At 36.6% G+C, this 18668-nt stretch overlaps 1 protein-coding gene across 2 annotated transcripts in view; it reads left to right on the top strand.

Moving 5' to 3' along the window:
* Positions 1 to 819: 819 nt before the first annotated feature.
* Positions 820 to 18668, top strand: part of CDIN1 (CDAN1 interacting nuclease 1) — a 217112-nt gene continuing 199263 nt past the window's right edge. For both annotated transcript variants that reach the window (XM_063089350.1, XM_063089349.1), the window contains exon 1: positions 820 to 1120. In XM_063089350.1, the coding sequence (XP_062945420.1) occupies positions 1020 to 1120 (101 nt within the window). In that variant the 5' untranslated portion in view covers positions 820 to 1019. The remainder of the gene's footprint in view (positions 1121 to 18668) is intronic.

Here is an 18668-nt window from a genome sequence, read left to right as displayed (position 1 = left end):
TTTAGAAAGGGATTAAAGGAGGGGCCGATATCCCAATAAATTGGTTTAGGAGAGCTGAGATCCATTTACAGCACGTGCAGATAACAAGATTAATTAATCCATTGATTCATTTCTTCAAACATTTACGGAGAATTTATTATTTTAAACAGCTAGGGTTACAAAGAGGAGGAAGGCACGATTTCAGTCCTTGAGCAGCTAACTGTAGGCAGTGAAAGTGAAATTTTTTACAGATGTTTGATGTCGGATTTTACTTTAAGTCTGTATCTCAGTAAGGACAAAGCCACCTTCCACGCTAGCGGCAGAAGGTGCAGGAATTCCTCAACACAAGCCAAGCGGTATATTTACAGCGATCCTAGAGGGTTTTACTGCTTGGCTCCTGCTTGCAGAGTGGAGAGAGACTTTGCTAGAGTGAAGACGTTTCTTTGCAGGCCAGCATCTGCTTGCAACCGGCGCGTTTGGAAGCGTATTTAAATCGCGCGCCCTGGCAATGGCTTTCGGGGGCTCTAGCTGAAGGATCGCGTGGCACCCGTGAGACCTGAGGATTGGTCTGTGTGCCAGGCCTCCCTGGCTTTTAGCACCTGGGAAAGTGTGAACTCCACGAGCATCCCTCGTCGATCCCAGGTGTGCCCTGCCGAGGATACCCGCCGGCTGAGACTCCGGCGCTGCGTCCTCAACTAGGGCCGCCGCTACTTCCTGGTGGGTCTGCCCTTAACCGACATGGCGGCCAGTTGCCTTCGGCCGGGCCCACTACGGCTGCTCAGTAAGCCAAGGCAGGGCAAATCGGTCTACAGCCCGCCCCCGCCGCGGAGGTGCTGGGTGAAGCCTGGGAAGCGGCGTGTCTTTGCTCAGCCTGTGCAGCTAGGGGCGTGCTTCGGTGGCATAGGGGCAAGCCGAGGAAGACGAGGACCCCAGGGCAGTGCCGCTGTGTGCCTCCCCCTCACGCCCCCCCGGCACCGAGGCTGCTCGAGTCCCAGGGTGTTTTTTCCTTGTGCCCGCAATCTCCAGGTCCCTGGCCCAACATGATACTGACCAAAGCCCAGTACGACGAGATAGCCCAGTGCTTAGTGTCTGTGCCGCCCACGAGGCAGAGCCTGAGGAAGCTGAAGCAGAGGTTCCCCAGGTAAGTGTCCATCTCTGTCCTCTCACAGCCCTTTGCCTGTATCAGCTGTGCTTGGGCCGCCCAGACAGCGATTAGGAACCACGTGTCACACGAATGGGGAGGAACACGAGTGTCAGGCGTTAGGAGATAAGGATGGCGAACGTTTCTTCTTTCACCTGCCTTCCACGCAAAACTCTCAAGGGAGGAGTCCGTTGTAGTCTCGTAGGACCTTACAGTTAAATTCTAGTCAACACATGTTTATTGAAAACTTGATATGTGTTAGGTGATGGGTGCACATAGTAGGTGCTTTATAAACGTCCAGTGGTTAATTGACAGATGCTAGGAATGGACGATGAGTGGCACGGTTCTCTCAAAGTGGAAATACGAATTGTAGATTCAAAAGGAGGAGATGGAGGACCCTTTTCAATTGGCCACTGGAAACGAACAAGAGCGTGCAGGCCTAAGAGGGGTCTCATACTATAACCCCATGGCTCATAATGTTGACTATGCAATTAAGTGACCCAAGGGTTCTCAATCCAGAGAAACTGGTACCCCAGGGATTCCACTTTTGAGTCACTGACTATTTGAACAGCCAGATCTGAAGTTTCTCCCCATACTATACACAATCCAAGTGAATTTCATACATCTCTCCTCCCTAAAGCCCTTTTTTTCAGTGGTTTTAGGATTATCCAACTTTCTAAGAAAGGACTCTAGGAAGTATATAATATAGATTTCTCATTTAAAAAATGTGGAAGCTAAGACCAAACATTACATGCAGAACCAGTTCAGGACGACCAGGTTATTTTATTTATGCTAATTCAAAACCAAATCCAAACGTGTACCATTTTGTTTCGTGGCATTGAGCATGGTTATCCCTAATGGAGAGCTTCCCCATCTTTGATGTATAACCCTTTGAACAGACATCACCGTAGAAGTATTTTCTTAAGGAAAGGGAGTTTTTTGGAAATAGGTATTCAAATTTAAATTGAAGTATAAGTTGAACATCTTTTATGAGCTCGGTTTTTTGGATGACTTGGTTTTCCTAGTCTGTGAAATGAAGGGGTTTCTTTCCAATATTACCCAGACTTAATTTAGGGTGATATATTATCTCTTCATAGTCTTTATAATTTTATTAGACTTGCTATTAAGGAACAAAATTGACAAATTGGAATTTAATTTTCTGTCATTAACTCTTGCCAGTTTTGCCCATGAACAGTGAAGTGGGTGAAGGCCACTTAGCCAAGGGAATAGGTGGATTTTTCTCGGCAGTTTTAAGATAGAGCATAAATTTTGATATTTTGCTCTCATTATGTACATATATTACCACTTTGGTTTTTTGCTTTCTTTCTCTTCCTCTCCCTCTTCTCTTTCTCTTTTTCTGACATTTCCATAGCAAATACCTTGTCTTCTCCCTAAAAAGTAACCTCCCAGTACTCTTATCAACAGTTTTGAACAGCTTCCTTCATATGGGACACCATCCTGTCTTGCTCATTCTCTTCAATTCTTTTCTTTCTTATTCTTGATATGCCCAAATATTTTTACTTATCCCAGTTACCATTCAGGGAACTCTCCTTCCACAGGAAATTTTACTTAGGCCAAACTATTAACCTGCAAAAGAAGGAATTAAAGAGCTATTTAGTAGGTTGGGTCAGAATTCTGTAAATAGTGTGACTTTGGAGTTGGTTTCACAGTTTTCACCGTAGCACAGATTTTCTTTAGATGATCATTGCTGAGGTCTTGAACAACCTTTAGAATCCATAGTTCATTTTACTAGAGAGTCCATTGGGTAAGGCCTCAGAGCTCATTTCTGGTAGTTCACAGAGGTTAAGTGACTTGACAAAAATCCCAGAGATGTTTAATGGCCTAGAATACAGGTTTCTTGATTTTCAGTTCAGAGTTCTGTACTCAGCTGCCTTGATTAGTTTTAATATTAATAATAATACCACAGCAAGTGCTTTTTGGTAGACAGCATTTACATACATGGAGTTCTTGTCTTTTTTTCCCTCTAATCTTTTTTTCAGTGTATTACTGTCTTTGCTCATATAGTTTGTAAATATTGCTTCTCCCGCCCACATATTTTGAGCATCCCTGATCTTTAGAAATTCTTTAGAACTTGTTTCAAATAACCAATAATATCATATTTTAGATACATCATCCATTTCCTTATTGTTGGACATCAAAGGTTTTTTTCTCTAATTCTTTGATATACTTTAGTTTTGCAATTTAATTTTGATATAGTTTATTTTATTTGCAATATGGGAATAACCGTATCATAAGTTTTCAGCCTTTTTTGGTCTCCAGATTCCTTTACACTCTGAAAATGTATTGAAGATCTCACAGAACTTTTGTTTATGTGGGTTATAGCTGTTGATATTTACCAAAATATAAATTAAAATTGAGAAATTTAAAAAGATATTTACTTATTAAATTATTTTAAAAAATAGTAAACCCATTATTTATTAACATTTTTATGAGTAAAACCATAATTTCAAAAAAGGTAGTGAGAAACTGACCTTGTTTCACACTTTTGCACATCTCTTTAATACCTACTTTAATAGAAGAAGACGTTCTTCTGGGTTCAACTTGTTGTGATATGTTGTTTTTGCTTAAAGAATATGAACTCTGGCCTCAGAAAGTCTTGTAGTTGTAAAAGGGAAGAGTAATTTAATAGCCTTTTCAGATAATTGTGGACATCTTTGTTATTACATAAAACCCTACAAGAGGTATTTTCTTAAAGATTAATTGCAGTGTGGAACCTGAAATCATATCAAGGAACTTTCACACTCTGTGACATTACAATCCATTGGCCTATTTTGACTTTGAATGGATTGTTATCATCACGCATTGTTTGCAAAATGTTGGTTGTGAGTTATGCAGGTCTTCCAAATGTGGTCACCTTTCATTATACAGTATCAAAAAATCACATTAGTTAATGTCACCAATGATCTCATCAGAAATCTGTAAGACTTGAAGCTGTCAATCTTATGGCGATGGATACGAGCTTTCCAGTATCTGAATTTTTCCTTGAAAGCTCAAATTTTATCATTGGTAGCAAATGCTATCAGTTGTTTTCCTTGAAATGACGGGCTCACATTGTTTATTTTTGAGAAAACGTCTGCCAGATCCCCAAATCTGAATAATCATATTTTGTTCATTGTTCCCTGGAAAAAGTGGCTAGTTCAGATCTCAAACGATGGTACTGGTGCTTTTCCCCGAGACAGCCATCATTACTTCAATATGCCGTAGCTGTGTTTTGTCATATGCAATGTTAAGAGGATGTATATTCAAGAGTTGAGATTTAATAAAATTGATAATTGAATATTCTTAAGTGAAAGTCTTTTTTTTCTTCTTTTTTTCCCACAAATGTGTGGTGGTGAAGAACATAGTGACTATTAGAACAGTTATGGTGCCCTGGCCTTGGTCTATGCTCAGGAGCTGGCAGTTTGACCCACCATTGTTTTTGCACTATAATTCTAAATGTCAATACAGGAGAAAAGATAAATAATGTCTTACTATTTTTAAAAACATAGTTTTGACCATATAGACTCCTGAGAGGGTCTCAGGGACTCCTGGAGTCCACTGACCACACTTTGACAACCAAAGGTATTTATGTTTTGAAACCAAATCAAAGGTATTTTTGTTTTGAAAGATTTTGACATGTATTGACAAATTACTATCAGAAAGACTGTACTTATCCTATTACCAGCAGAGTATGAGAGTGTTTGTCTCTGCAACTTTTCCAGCAGTGAGGAGAGTCATTATTTAATCTTTAATATGTTGAATTAAGAATGACATCTTGTAATTAGCATTTTAAAACTTATAATACTTTGTGCATTTCTCCAAATGTTTTTTGATTGTTTAATTTTCTTCTTCTTGAATTACCTGCTTGGTGTCCCTTGCCTAATTTTCTGTTGGAGTGTTTGCTGTTATTGTTTATTGATTTTTTGTTATTTATTGATCTGCATATGTTTATATGTGATATTTGTTGCACATATTTTCCCTGTTGTTTACTTTTAAATATTGTTCTTTTTTTGATATGCTTAACTTTCAAATTTATGCTTTTTTTTGTTTGTTTGCATTTTTGCCTTTATGACTTAGGAAGTCTTTCCCTATCCTAACATATGAAAAAAAATCTTCACCTAAATTTTCTTCTAGATTCTTTATGGCTTTCCTTCTTCTTAATTCTTTAATCTTTCTGGCTGAAATTTATTTTGGTATATGCTCTGAGGTGAAGATGTAGTTTAATTTTTTCTCCATCTTAATTTTAATCTTACGCTGTTGCTTCTGGGGTAGCCTCACTTCTTCATGGCTTCTCTGTTTTCACTGAAATTACAAACTTATGTCTTTCCAAATCACTAACATTGAACTTGGGCAATTCTTTTAACCACTCTGGTCTCAGAATTCTTCACTTAAATTGAAGGGGTAGTACTTTGTGATCTCTAATATCTTACAAGTCCAAAATTCACCCTTATTCTATTCTTTTCTATTCTACAGTTTTACAGTAATGGGCCCTTTGGCCCCTGAAGCATAGTACATACTGTATTTAAGTACTTGCTGAGGACACATTCATTGATTTGCATTTTCCAGTTTATTTCCTGTACTTTCCTACTCAGATAGAAGCCTACAGCTCAATCAGCTGTTACTTATAAGGTTATATTTTGCATTATAAGTTCCTTCCCAAACACTACATATGAATTTGATTATACTTTATATTGTTCTTTGTATATATACATTTCAAAATAATTTTAAACTTACAGAAAAGTTGCAGAAATATTAGAGGATTCCCATACCATTCCCCCAGCTTCCCTTAATGTTAACATCTTACATTACCATAGTTTAATTGTCAAAATCAGGAAATTAATTTTAATACATTACAGTTAGTTAATCGACAGACCTTTTTCTAGTCTTTGCTAGTTTTTTTCACTAATGTCCCTTTTCTGTTCTAGGATCACATACTGAATTTAGTTGTCATGTCTTAAATCTCTTCCAATCTGTGATGTTTTCTTACTATTTCTTTGTCTTTTATGATTTTGATATTTTTGAAGAGTCCCCCCATTTGTGTTTCATGTTTGTTTTCTCATGATTAGATTGAGGGTAAGCATTTTTGGCAATAATACCCCAGAAATGATGTTGTGCCCTTCTTATTACCTCATATCAGGGTGTATGACTTCGTATGTCTTATTGGTGATATTAACCGTATTCACTTGGCTGAGGTGGTGTCTGCCAAGTTTCTTCACTGTAAGGTTAACATTATCCCTTTTTCACTTAATAAGTACCTTGTGTGGATATGCTTTGAGACTATGCAAATATCCTGCTTCGCATCACACTTTTTTCCCACTGATTTTAGCATCCATTAATGGTTCTTTCGCAAAATGGTTATTACTGGTATTTGCCCAATGGTGATTCTCTATTTCCCTCACTAGGATGTTTGTTCAGCCAGTTTTACTTAGCTTTTACATTTATTTGAGGTGGCTTGGTTTAATTTGGTGCTGCCATTGGCTACAGTTGTCTTTTGTTGAATGACACCCCTTCTGCCCCGATACTTGATACATTTTTAAATGTCTACTTTTCTCATTGGGAGCCTTGTATTCAGATATTCTTGCTTCCTATAACAATTTGTTGTTGGCAAATAACTTGGCTCTACCTCTTTTTATGGGTCACAGTTGCCTTATCTGTAAAAGGAGGGGTAAAGTCCCATGCTAGGAAATAGAGGAAATAGGATTCAAACCCAGGTAGAGTCTGGCTCCAGGATCGTACTCTCACTCTGTTGCCTCTCCTCATTCACTTCCTAAGGCTGTGGTGAGGATAGGTGACATAAGGCATGTAGAACACTTAGCATAGCATAGAACTCTTGGTAAGTATTTAATGAATGGTAAATGTGAGTATTGTTAGAATTTAGTAGCTGGTTTACAGTGGAAGAAATGTCTGAGTAGGAACCTTTGAAACATAAAACACAGTTTTGCTTTAAAACAAAGAGCAATAGATTTATAAATAATAAAAATGTTTACATGAATCAGTTGATTGTATGATTGTGAACACATAAGATTTGATCATCAGTTGAATGTGGCCCAGATATTAGAAACTTGCCTTAAATATTTCATAGTGATATATAAGGGCATTAAAAAAAATTTCTTTAACCTAGATATACTGATTTTTAAGAATCATGGTGGACTATTGTAGTGTAAAATCAATATCGTAGGGCTTGGTTTACTTATTTGAAATATTATTCCTATCGGCCTTTTTTCTCTCAATTGAACTAAAAGTTGGTTCTCAATTTGCGGTCAATTCTCTACACTTCTGATAATGTGTGGTGGACCCAATTTCCAGCATAATGAGTGAAAATAGCTTGTAAAGGGAGAAGAAGTGTTTTATTGAACTGGAAATTCTATTGGTGGCTTTGCCAAAGTAATTTAATTAATTTACATGACCTTCAAAATAATATTAATTCATACAGTCAGCAGTGATATCTAGGGGATATTTCTGTATTGATCATTAGTGTGGGTAGGAGTGTCTAAGGAAATAATATGATTATTTTTGTATGTTCTTTAATAATCTTTTAAAATATGATATTTTATTCCATAAGATTTCGAGTTTTTATTTTGTTGCTGCGTTGTAGCTTAACTTTAAAGACTCTTCTGAAAGCTTATTTTGTTAACATATAGCCCCTTTGGTTTCTACAAAAAGTGCTTAGCTTTTTTCAGATACTTGTGCTTCTTTGGTTTTGTGTAGCTGCAAAAGGGAGATGAGCTTGAATTCCTGCAAAGGAATACATGGAAAAAACCTCAGATAATGTTATCCTGAGAAGAATCCACACACTGATTATATTTCTTATTAGTTTTTGGGGAAATTTTCATGTTATTAGAATGTTGACTTCATTTTTAAATCTATATCGAGGCATCAAATGTTAGTTTATTAAGTAATAACCCATACCGGAATGTTTGCTTGTACAGTAAAGAGGAATTATATATTTCCCTAAGAAAAAAGATTTAATAAAAGTGTAGGGTAAGAATATTTTATTATTTAACTTTCAACAAATGTTGGCTGAATTTACCATTATGTTTTTATTACACACTTTGTGCAATTTTGCCATATTGGTTGAATTTTCCTTAGAAACGAAACAATCAATATACAAGTACTTTTGCAGAGTCTGAAAAGTGACCATAATAAAAAACGTCATGTATTAGTATGAAAATCATATAGGAGATAAGTAAAGAATAAATTTTATTTTATTTTCAATTGTCTTTATTGAAGGGAGATGTTTTCAACTGTTTGATTCAAGGTATCTTTCTCCTTTCCTCTTTCTGTTGTCCAATTGCTTGTACAGTGAGCTGGTATATAGTGAATACACTAAAACTGCTGGGGTGGAACATCTAACTGAATGACAGGTCCCCATTTCTTAAGGGAACAGAACAGACAACTAGGTCCAGGATTGATGGGTTCATGGGTTTGAAACCAGAGTGCAGCAATCTGTGCCCCACGTATTAAAGATGGTATGTACTGATCACGAGTCCAGCTCTTTCCTGGCCACTTTGGGGAACTAATACCTGCCTCATATTTCTTTCTTCTCTCTTTCCATCCATAGCCTTTCAAGAGGCATATATCTAAGAGTTAGTAGTCAGTCTTTCCTCATAACCCAAAGCTTTCTTCATGCCAAGGAAAAGTGACATGTTTTGTAACACTTTCAAGTGTTGTCTCTTAGCTGAGCAGTGATCTTTCTGTTCATTGTCAAGTTTTTTGTTTTTGTTTTTTTAACCTGGTGTGGTATTCAAACTGTGACTTGATAAATACCTGTGGTCTCATTACGTTAACTAAAGCTTCTACAGTCTTCCATCCAAAGTAAAATTTCTCAGGACTTATTTCTTTTATGTGATTGAAATATTGTGATTCAGCTGCTAAAAATGTTTAAAACTATTAAACTTAGAGCAATAACTTCAAGACCATGAGAATATTTTGAGACAAAGAAAGCTATTCAAATAGAGGAACTTAAAAAGGTAGATTCATGCCTGTTAATATTATTGTTCAATCAAATATGTAAGTACGGGGACTTTCCCTGACCAAACTCTGGCTTCTGCTCATTGTGGCAATTCTATGTGAAGCCCATTCTTTTTCTGAGGTTGTCCTGGGAGCGGTAGTCATATCCAAGATGGAACCTTAAAATACCTAGTGCATCTTCACTGTCCCCAACATAACTTATATTTATTTTTCATTTTAAATTTTTTTGGTGATTAAGCCCTGTCTTTTACTCTGGGAATAGGAAAGGATGAGATATAACTCAGATCTTGTGTTTATTCTGTTTTAGGAAATAGGAGGCACAGAAGGCTCTTGGTATTTACAAGGGTTATCCCTTAAGACTACTGAAAATCCCCAAATTCATAGCTAGTACGATGTAGGACAGCAAAGGTCTACTAACCTTTGGGATGCAGGTGTTTGGTTAAGCTCATTTATCAGCTAATTGACTTGCTGCCTCCTCAAATCAGCCTAGTGGTATGAAAGATTCACATGAACATTCATCAAGTTTATGAGTTGCTGTTTGTCATGGATATTTGCGATCTCCAATAGTCAGAATTGAGTGTGTTTAATCCAGGAATGCTTTAGGATGAATAAAAATGCAAGGTGAAGACTCTGTGGTTTGACACTCCTGCCTGTGGTGCACCTCAGCCTCTTACAATTCTGTAGCTTATGACATAGTGTCTAAGACTCCCTGGAGAATAAGGCGCTGGTTATGTGAACTCCTTTATAGATGGGCTCTGGAAGGTAAAGTGCTATCTAAATGTGTTTTCCTACAATTACACATGAAATTAGACTGGCGATTTATTTTTTTCAATTTTTTGTTTCTTTCTACAGTTCTCCCAAGCTAATACCATCTTTTGCTTAAGGTATATTACACTGCTATTTGTTTTTGCTGATAGTATTGGTAGGCAAAGCTAATAAAATTTGAAATTAACTTGCACTTCAAGCCCCATTTAGCTAAGATGGTAAATGGACTGGGGATATGAGACAGACTCTTTGTTGTGTAACATTAAAAATCTCACAGACTCTTATAGCCTATACGTAACAAATAGCTCACAAACATGATTTCCTAACAGATGAAGTTAAAATTATGCAGATTCTTATTTTCTGATGCCAACTAAAATATATTCTTGTAGATAAAAATGCATTTAACCTCAAATTTACAAAATTTTGTATTTTTATTTGCACCTTAGTGGGCACATTTGCAACTCTGCACATGCAGATCATAAAAGCTGCTTCAGAGGGACCTGCATACCTAGACGTCTTATTGTTTCAGACTCAGTGACTTCTAGAGTAAACCAGTGTTGGATCAGGATAGCAATCAGAAATCGTCTGGCCGAATGTGTTATTATAGGTGCAGAAACTGAGGAGGAGTACTACATCCATTGATTTGACCAAAGTTCCACATCTGAAGGCAGAACTCTCCATTCATGCTGTTCCATTAGAGATCACAGACTCCTACCCCTCTAAGGGCCAGGCAGGTTACCAACAGCAAGGGAATGAAGGAAGCTGACCAGGCTGGGCTTGTGGCAAAGGGAAAGCACAGTTGTGTGCACTAACAGGGCCGTTGTCACTTTATGCTGGCCACCCATTGCCACGCAGGAATGTAGACCCAGTGCTACCAGATCTGCTCTTGAGAAAGCAGCTCTAGATCTGATTTTTTAAGAAAAAATATCCTGAGTTTTAAATGCTGTCAATTTGTTTGAGTTTTTAAAAACGCTCTGTGGGCCAACATTTTCCTGGCCTAACAGAACAAGTCTGTGGGCTGAATTTGGCCGACAGCCAGTGGGTGCTGGAGCTTTCTCTTTTCAGCTCATGAGAGCTGATCATGAGTGTCTTTTTCAGTCTGTATAAACTGTGACCTCACATGGGTAGCTTAAAATTCGTCCATGGAGGAAGTGTTTACACCACAGAAGTTGGCAAACAGTACACACCTGGGCTCCCCCTTTCCCAACTCCTCCACCCGCCACCACCAAAGGCAGTTGTGAGCCTTGCACACCACAGCGCACCATCACGAGTTTGAGACTTTTGCACTACACATTATGGCGCCACGGCAGGTCTTTTACAGAAGTTTCTTCACTTAGTTTATTCAGATTTTATAGCTTTTTTTTTTTTTTTCTGAAAAGGACTGCAGATACTTCCATCTGTGTCTCATTTATTTATTCTTATAATATTTTTGTGAGTCTTCGGCTTTTTTTTCTTTCCCTTACTGTAGTTAATGTTAGTCTCTCTGCTTACAATTAATTATTTTATAAATTGATAAGAAGCAAACCCCTATTACCGGGTGAGCTCCAGGACAGGAGGCAGTTCACAGTTTTTTATTTGTTTTTTTGTTCTTTTGTGTGTGTGTGTGTGTGTGTGTGTGTGTGTGTGTGTGTGTGTGTGTGTGTGAGCTGGAATTCCAGTCTTGCACCTTAGTAGTACCTGCGTATTGTAACTATTATGGTACATTTGGTAATGGACAATTGATTGGACTGATCTGATGAAAATGCTGCTTGATTTTTTTTTTTTAAGGAAATGCCATATATACTTATCTGGGAAAATTAATCCCTTTCGAAATAGGTTAATTAGCTAAATTCAGGGATGTTACTGTGCTTTTTACTTTCTGTAGGAATTTAGAAGTGTCCCAGTATATACCTGACGGTTTATCATGTCTAAAATTATTTCTAGAGAAACTTCTAGTTTAGGTTTTACATTTTCAACTGTTGGTTACTCCAAAATAGAAAGTAAAGTATCTCTGCAATTATTGTATAAAGAAAAACAATGAGAAGATACCTAATTGATTGCAATTTAGTACAGTTTTATAAAGACTCAGTTATCCCATATTCAGATTTATTTCTTTTCTACATCTCCAGTATCAGAAATAAGGGAGTATGCCAACATACAACTAAAACAGAAGTGGTCAATAAAATTGACAGTGCTGGGCAAGAATGCGTGCATTTTAGAATGATGAATGAAGTTTTGTATGGGGCTAGGCCCACACAAGTCAGCCAGCCAGGTGGTATTAAGTTTGGCAGAGTTGTCACAGCCTGTGCTACACCTTGGGTAGTATGTAATTCTCCCTGCTTACAATTAATTTTCTTCTAAATTGATAGGAAGCAAAACCCTATTACTATGAACTCCAGGACAGGAGGCAGTTCACAATTTTTTATTTTATGTTTTTTTGTTCTTTTTTTTTTTTTGGTGGCTGGCCGGTATGGAGATCTGAACCCCTTGACTTTGATGTTTTAAAACCATGTGTGCTCTAACAAACTGAGCCAATGGCCAGCCTTATTTGTTTTTTGGGGTTTTTTTCTTTTTTTTTTTTTTGTGGCAGCTGGCCAGTACAGGGATCAAACCCTGGACCTTGGTGTTTTCAGCACCACACTCTAACCTGCTGAGCTAACTGGCCAGCCCAATTTTTGTATTTTAAAGACAATTTTACATAGTGATTTAAATAACTAGGTTCCTGGAAATAGACATATATTCTGGCTTCATGACTTACTTGCTGGGTAAACTTGTGCAAGTTTCTTCACTTCTAGGTATCTCAGTGTCCTTATTTATAGAATGGAATTATTATGAATTTGAAATTCTTGATATTGTGCTAGTTACTACTGCTGTTGTTTTTGTTATTATTATTTATTGAAGGATACAAATTGCAATGGTATTTATAATACCATTATAATTGGTTAGTTAAAATAATTAGACTCAATATTACAACTGAAAACATTTTGCCTAAAACCAGTTCTTTTATTTTCTAGGTTTTTAAAGTGTCTTTCTTTTATTCCCAGGGTGATAGGAAATCTACTTTTATCAAATTATGATGAAGTCCATAGATGATAGTGGCAATCAAGATGCAATATTACACTGATGACAAATGGTTATGTCTAGGTTTACGCTGATTTTTTTCTTCCCATAATAGAAAACAGTTAGGTAACATGATCACTGCCTAAGAAATGCTAAGAAAGAATGTTAAAACCTGAGAACTTAAAACTATCCTCTTGTCTAGTTATTTTTCTCAAGTGCAACCACCCATATTCTGGAAGCACTTTTACTTCCTTGCCACCACTTGATCAGAAGGTGATTATGCATTTATGAAAGATACTTGGGTGAGTACTCGTTTTGGAGTCAAGGTTCAGCTATTTCAGGAAGTAGCTCAAGTGCAATAAATATGTGAGTTCAGGTGTAAGTCTTCCAGGGCGTGGAGATTTTATAGATGCCACGTGAGTGTGAACGTTGATTTTAATGTTTAATATAGGTATTAATAAAGTTTGAAGAATGAGTGCTTTTTAAACGATCTTAAAATCATTCATGATAATAATACTGATTATGAAAAGACCTGGTAGTAAATACAGAGAAGTTGCATAAACTTTTTAAAGAGAATAGATTTATTGATTTCTTAAAGGTTTGTTTTTTATTAATTACAATGTATGCTAGAATGTGTCCTTCAAGCATTTCCTTTATTTTATTTCTGCAGTTCTGCTGATCCATAATTGCAATAATAATGAATTGGGCAAGACAACAATTTTTCTCCTTCCTTATCTACTTTTCAGTGAGCACATTTTCTTTGAGGTTCTAGAACAAAGAGAGGCTTTCAGAATTAGTCCTCCTTCGCTTGAACTGCTTAGGCCTCATTAGAATAAAAGTATTGAAACTGTTTAGAGATCTTTGTGTTTTTTTTAAAATAACACAAAAATCTGAATAACACTCTGAAAAAAATGTTGCCTATATCCAACATTTTTTTTTACTATGGAAGTAAAAGTCATAATTATACCATAGATTGTATTTGGGGGACGACTGTTTGCCACGTAATTTCTGAAGTGTGAAAACAAGACTTAGTTAGCTTTATTTCATCTATTAGAGGTGTGTAAGGAGTCTAGATTTGGTACCTTGTCATGAAAAATATTTTATTCATGTGATAGCATTTTGGACAATTGTATTCTGCACTGTATTACAGTGGCACAATAAATTGCTGAATATACTGTCTGCTGAATATGACTTTACCATGAAAAATTTGATGCATGGAGAAGGAAAGGTTGGAATATATCAACCTTTTCTGACAAGGGACTTTGAATTTTGACCTAATACAGGTGACCTTTGTGCACAATAAAAGTGAGTTTAATCTGGAGGCTAGGGTCGGGGTGAATGACAGGGCAGCGTGGCGGAGGTCGTGCTGACTGTAGGTGCACCAGAGCCTACCTGGCTATTGGCTAAATCAGAGTCCGGCACTTTAAAAAAAGATTTTAGCATTTCAAAAAGCTTATTTATAGCAAGTTCTTGGGCTCTTTAACACTGCCTCATTTTCTCAAAACTCAGCTCTCTGTTTAGTTTGGTAAGTACATCTGTTTTTATAAAGTTCACTGTTTCTGAGTGAAAGGTACGAGTGTGCCATTATTTTCTGTTCCATTGATAAGCTGTAGCTAAAAATAAAAATGTTCTTATGGCTTATAGAAAAGACAACTGACATTTATAACCTTGGACCTGAAAATATATGTTCTTTTAAGAGGTTTTTATTTTTTTGACAAGTTGAACTTTTGTCATCTAACTTCGCAACTGTCGGAAGAATTTTTAAGTGGTTTATGCCTTTGTTTAGGTTATAATTAAGATATTTTGCATGAATTATTGTCTTAAAAGGCTGAGATGATTTAGAGAATGGTTATTCCCTTGAAAGTTCCATTGAAGTATGTTGGTTAATCTACTTACATTATAATATAGTATGATATGATAGTATAAACTATGTTTAAGGTTTTGCCTGCTGTACCTAGAGGGAAAATTGTTTTAAGACATCAATTTTATCATCAAATATTTCACTATCACATACCACAACTGTTTTGTAATGAATGAAATTACTCCTTAGCAAACATCAGGAAAAAAGCTGCCAGTGTTAGAGCATCTGAACACCTATTGAATATTCTGCCCAGATAATTGGTTGAAACAACAAATAGTTGAGGAGAGTGTCAGAGACTCTAATAGAAAGAACTTCTACTCTTTGAATCGAGCCTGCAAAATATATTTCCTGGGACTGATCAGCTCTGAAGCGCTGAGGTTTGATGATTAGAATGGCAGGAAACCATGCTTTCAGGACATAACGAATTGACGAGGCCATCCATCATTTGTTAGCATATGCTGAAACGTGGGCTATGTGTGCAGAGGCCTGTGATTTAGTAAATACTTGGGAGATGAATAGAGCTTACACACAAGGGAAGATATTGCTGTCCTTCAGCAGCCTGAGACCCAGGCGCCTGCTGAGAAGGCCATCTGACGGCACATCATCAGTAACTGGCCTGTCACAGTCAGCGGTGCCCACCGACCATTGCCAGTATATTAAATGCATTTTTAATATCTGCTTCAGTAGATTTAATGAAGAAAATTTAGTTTCCAGACTTCAAGCACTGCTTCCTCAAGTGTTCTAAGGCATGGCCTCCTGCCTACACAAAAAAGAGGCAAGACCATGCTGGCAGTTAGGAGAGTTTGATTGAAGAGGAAACTCAAACGAAATAATGTGCACACAAAAAAGTGCTTGTAGCAGAGTTGGCATCCTGTTGATGTAAAATAGCTCATTTAAAAAAAAAAGAGAGAGAGAAAGACTTTGGTTTAATTTCTTAGTCCTAATTCTCTTTTCTCACAAGCCCTTTCCCTAGGAGGATTCAACCTGCTGGAATGTAAACCCACTTCTCTGAAAGGAGATATTAGAGTGGGAATATTATGGTTTGGCATAATTTGCCAAATTTATGTATAGAGAGACTCAATTTTAAATTACTTTGTATTTTGAGATACTACTGTTTGATTCTTAGGATTTTTGCTCAAAGCCGTAAAGTAGGGTTTTTCTTAGCTAGTTACTTCCAAATCTTTGAATATTGAACTATACTTGCTCACTTGTTAAGTTAGTAATTTTTGGCTGGTATTGTGTAGAACAGTTCAAAAATGAATGTGAAAAAAAATTAGTTGCCGACTTCATTTAAAAGTGCTCTTGTACTTTCTTAGGCTGTAATGTTTCTTATAATTTTTAAAATGTCCTATTTTTATATTCAGGCAAAGTGTGTAAATTCATTCTTTTTAATGAGTTTCAGTGCTGACATTATTTACTACAAAACAGCAAGACAACCAATTAGATATTGTTGCAAGCATGCACTTTAAAGGTTTCCCCTCTTTTTTTAAAAAAAAATTCAGAATGTGCTCTCATGTTCACAGAAGAAGAAGCTACGGAATGGGACCTATAAATCTGATTCCTGCATGTGTCAAAACAGTAATGTATTAAATGCATATTATTATAAAAATTTAAGACATGTCTTAAACACACTTACATTTTTATAACACATGGCAATATTAAATAATACATTTCCTTGTTAGCATCTGTTTGCCGTCATTGTTGGCAAGACCTATGATTTATTGCTTAAATTAATGACCAAGACCATTTTGGACCTGATATATGCCCCTAAGCTTATTACATCACTAAATAAAATAAAATGTATGTGCTTGTGACAGAGTTATTTTTATAATTGTTTATCCCTTTAAGTGCCCTATTCAGTGATTCACTGAAAGTTTCATAATGGTTGGCTTGTAACCAGAAAATAATCTCAGAAAGGTAAAATATATTTCTTGTCTAGAAAGAAAATGCCAGAGTGATGGTGATGATAGGGGTCCCAGCAAGAATTTGCAATGCTCCAACTTGTTCTTTTCTTCAGTGCTCTCAATGAACTCTTATTGAATTTTTTGGGTACATAGCCTCCCTACCACCATCCCAGCTCACAAGGCTATCTATTAATGCTAGAGCTCACCTTCATATAAACCCTTCAATATGGGTGAAGTGGTTTTGCTCCGACATAGAGCTTCAAGGGTTACATTGTTCTTTACTTTGTATTGTACTTTACTTTGTTTGTACTTTTCCAGGTGCCATTATAACCATGCATTAAACCGAGTAAGATTATTTTCCTAGTTTTAATTCTTTTCTTTTGGGAGATTGGAACTTTACTGTTTTTAATATTGAACTCTATTTGACTTCATAGTCTTTATCTTTATCTTTACCTTTCCTTTCTGGGGGTGCAGTATGATAGACCCATCAGTATTTTTACAATAGCCTGTTTTTCATCTCAAATCACTCTGCTGCCTAAATTGCAATGCAATGTTACATAGCTTCATGGTTTTCTTGCTCCACGTGAAGTATCGCAATGACTGTCAGCTCTCCTATCATACAATGGTAAGGTCAAGTTTTTGAGAAACTTTAACCTTGCTTCTGGACTGCAGTGTCTACACCTTGAAACATATGGAGCTTCTTTGGGTACATGCGAGCATTGTGGGAAGAATAGTATTTTTTAGATACCTGGGGACAATTCTCGTTTACTTTATCACTCATAATTGGAAACAAAACGTAGTTCCTAAGAAAGATCATTTTCTTGGCTTGTATTTATCTCACTTTTACTGCATTTTAAATAAAATAGTTCATTGGAAATTGAAAGGTTTTTTGTTGTTGTTGTTGTTGTTCCTTAGTATTCTTTCCCAAGGCAGTTGATCTGAGAAAGTTTTTAATAGTTTCTCAAAAATGATCAGGCCAACAAACATTCATGTTTTTCTTGAAAAGCTATATTGACCTTTTCTATTTGGGGTTCTCATCTCCCATTTCTCATCTTTTACCATTCTTTTCATCTCATTTTCCTTGTCTGGGAGACTAGCCCCCAGATAAAACATTTTAAAGGAAAATTGATGAAAAGGAGTCTCAAGTGCCATGTCTCATTTATTTTCCTTCCTTCCTTCCTTCCTTCCTTCCTTCCTTCCTTCCTTCCTTCCTTCCTTCCTTCCTTCCTTCCTTCCTTCCTTCCCTCCCTCCCTCCCTCCCTCCCTCCCTCCCTCCCTCCTTCCTTCCCTCCCTCCTTTACTCCTTCACTCCCTCCCTCCTCTTCTGCTCCCACATCCCCATCTGTCCCTTCTCTCACCTTCTTGACTCTTGAATATTGGATTAGATTCACTAAGACCATTTTTTTTTCTTTTGCTTTTACCATTGTAGTTACTTTTATCCATTCATTTGGAATATGCATATTCCTCTCTCTTGCTTTCTGTTTGACAGATTGCAAATACCTTTGGATAGGATCTTTGTGCTTTGCTGTGATTTTATCTTCTAGCTCCTCCGTTTAGTACCTAGCACTGTATTGTGCCCCTTTATGCATTCAGTAAATTTTTGCTAACTTTCTGATGTGGGCCAGTGCTTATTTTTATGATCTCTTTTGAGGAAAAGATGACTTAAATATGTGCTTGTTCTTTTTGGCCAATGTTGTTTTATCTAGTACCATATAAAGGACTTACTGTTCTTTCCTGATATTGTTTCTTAAGCTTCTGCTTTCTGGGTCAGGATATTTCAGTCCTATTTAAAAATATTAAAATATTCAATAGACAGCCAAGTGCTTAGCCTAGTATTCTACTTAACACTAAATGAAAGTAAAATATAACACAGACATGGAGTCATTTGTTATATTTTAGTATATGAAGCAATGGCTGTGTAAGCCTTAACCTTGTAATTTTGTGAGTTCCACTTTATCATGTAGCTGTAAGGGTAATCAAAATAAATCACGGGAGGTGAATAAATAGT

This window comes from Cynocephalus volans, chromosome 3 (assembly GCF_027409185.1).
Source record: "Cynocephalus volans isolate mCynVol1 chromosome 3, mCynVol1.pri, whole genome shotgun sequence".
Taxonomy (NCBI): Eukaryota; Metazoa; Chordata; class Mammalia; order Dermoptera; family Cynocephalidae; genus Cynocephalus; species Cynocephalus volans.
The sequence above is the reverse complement of the archived record's forward strand: the minus strand, read 5'-3'. Positions and strand labels throughout refer to the sequence as shown.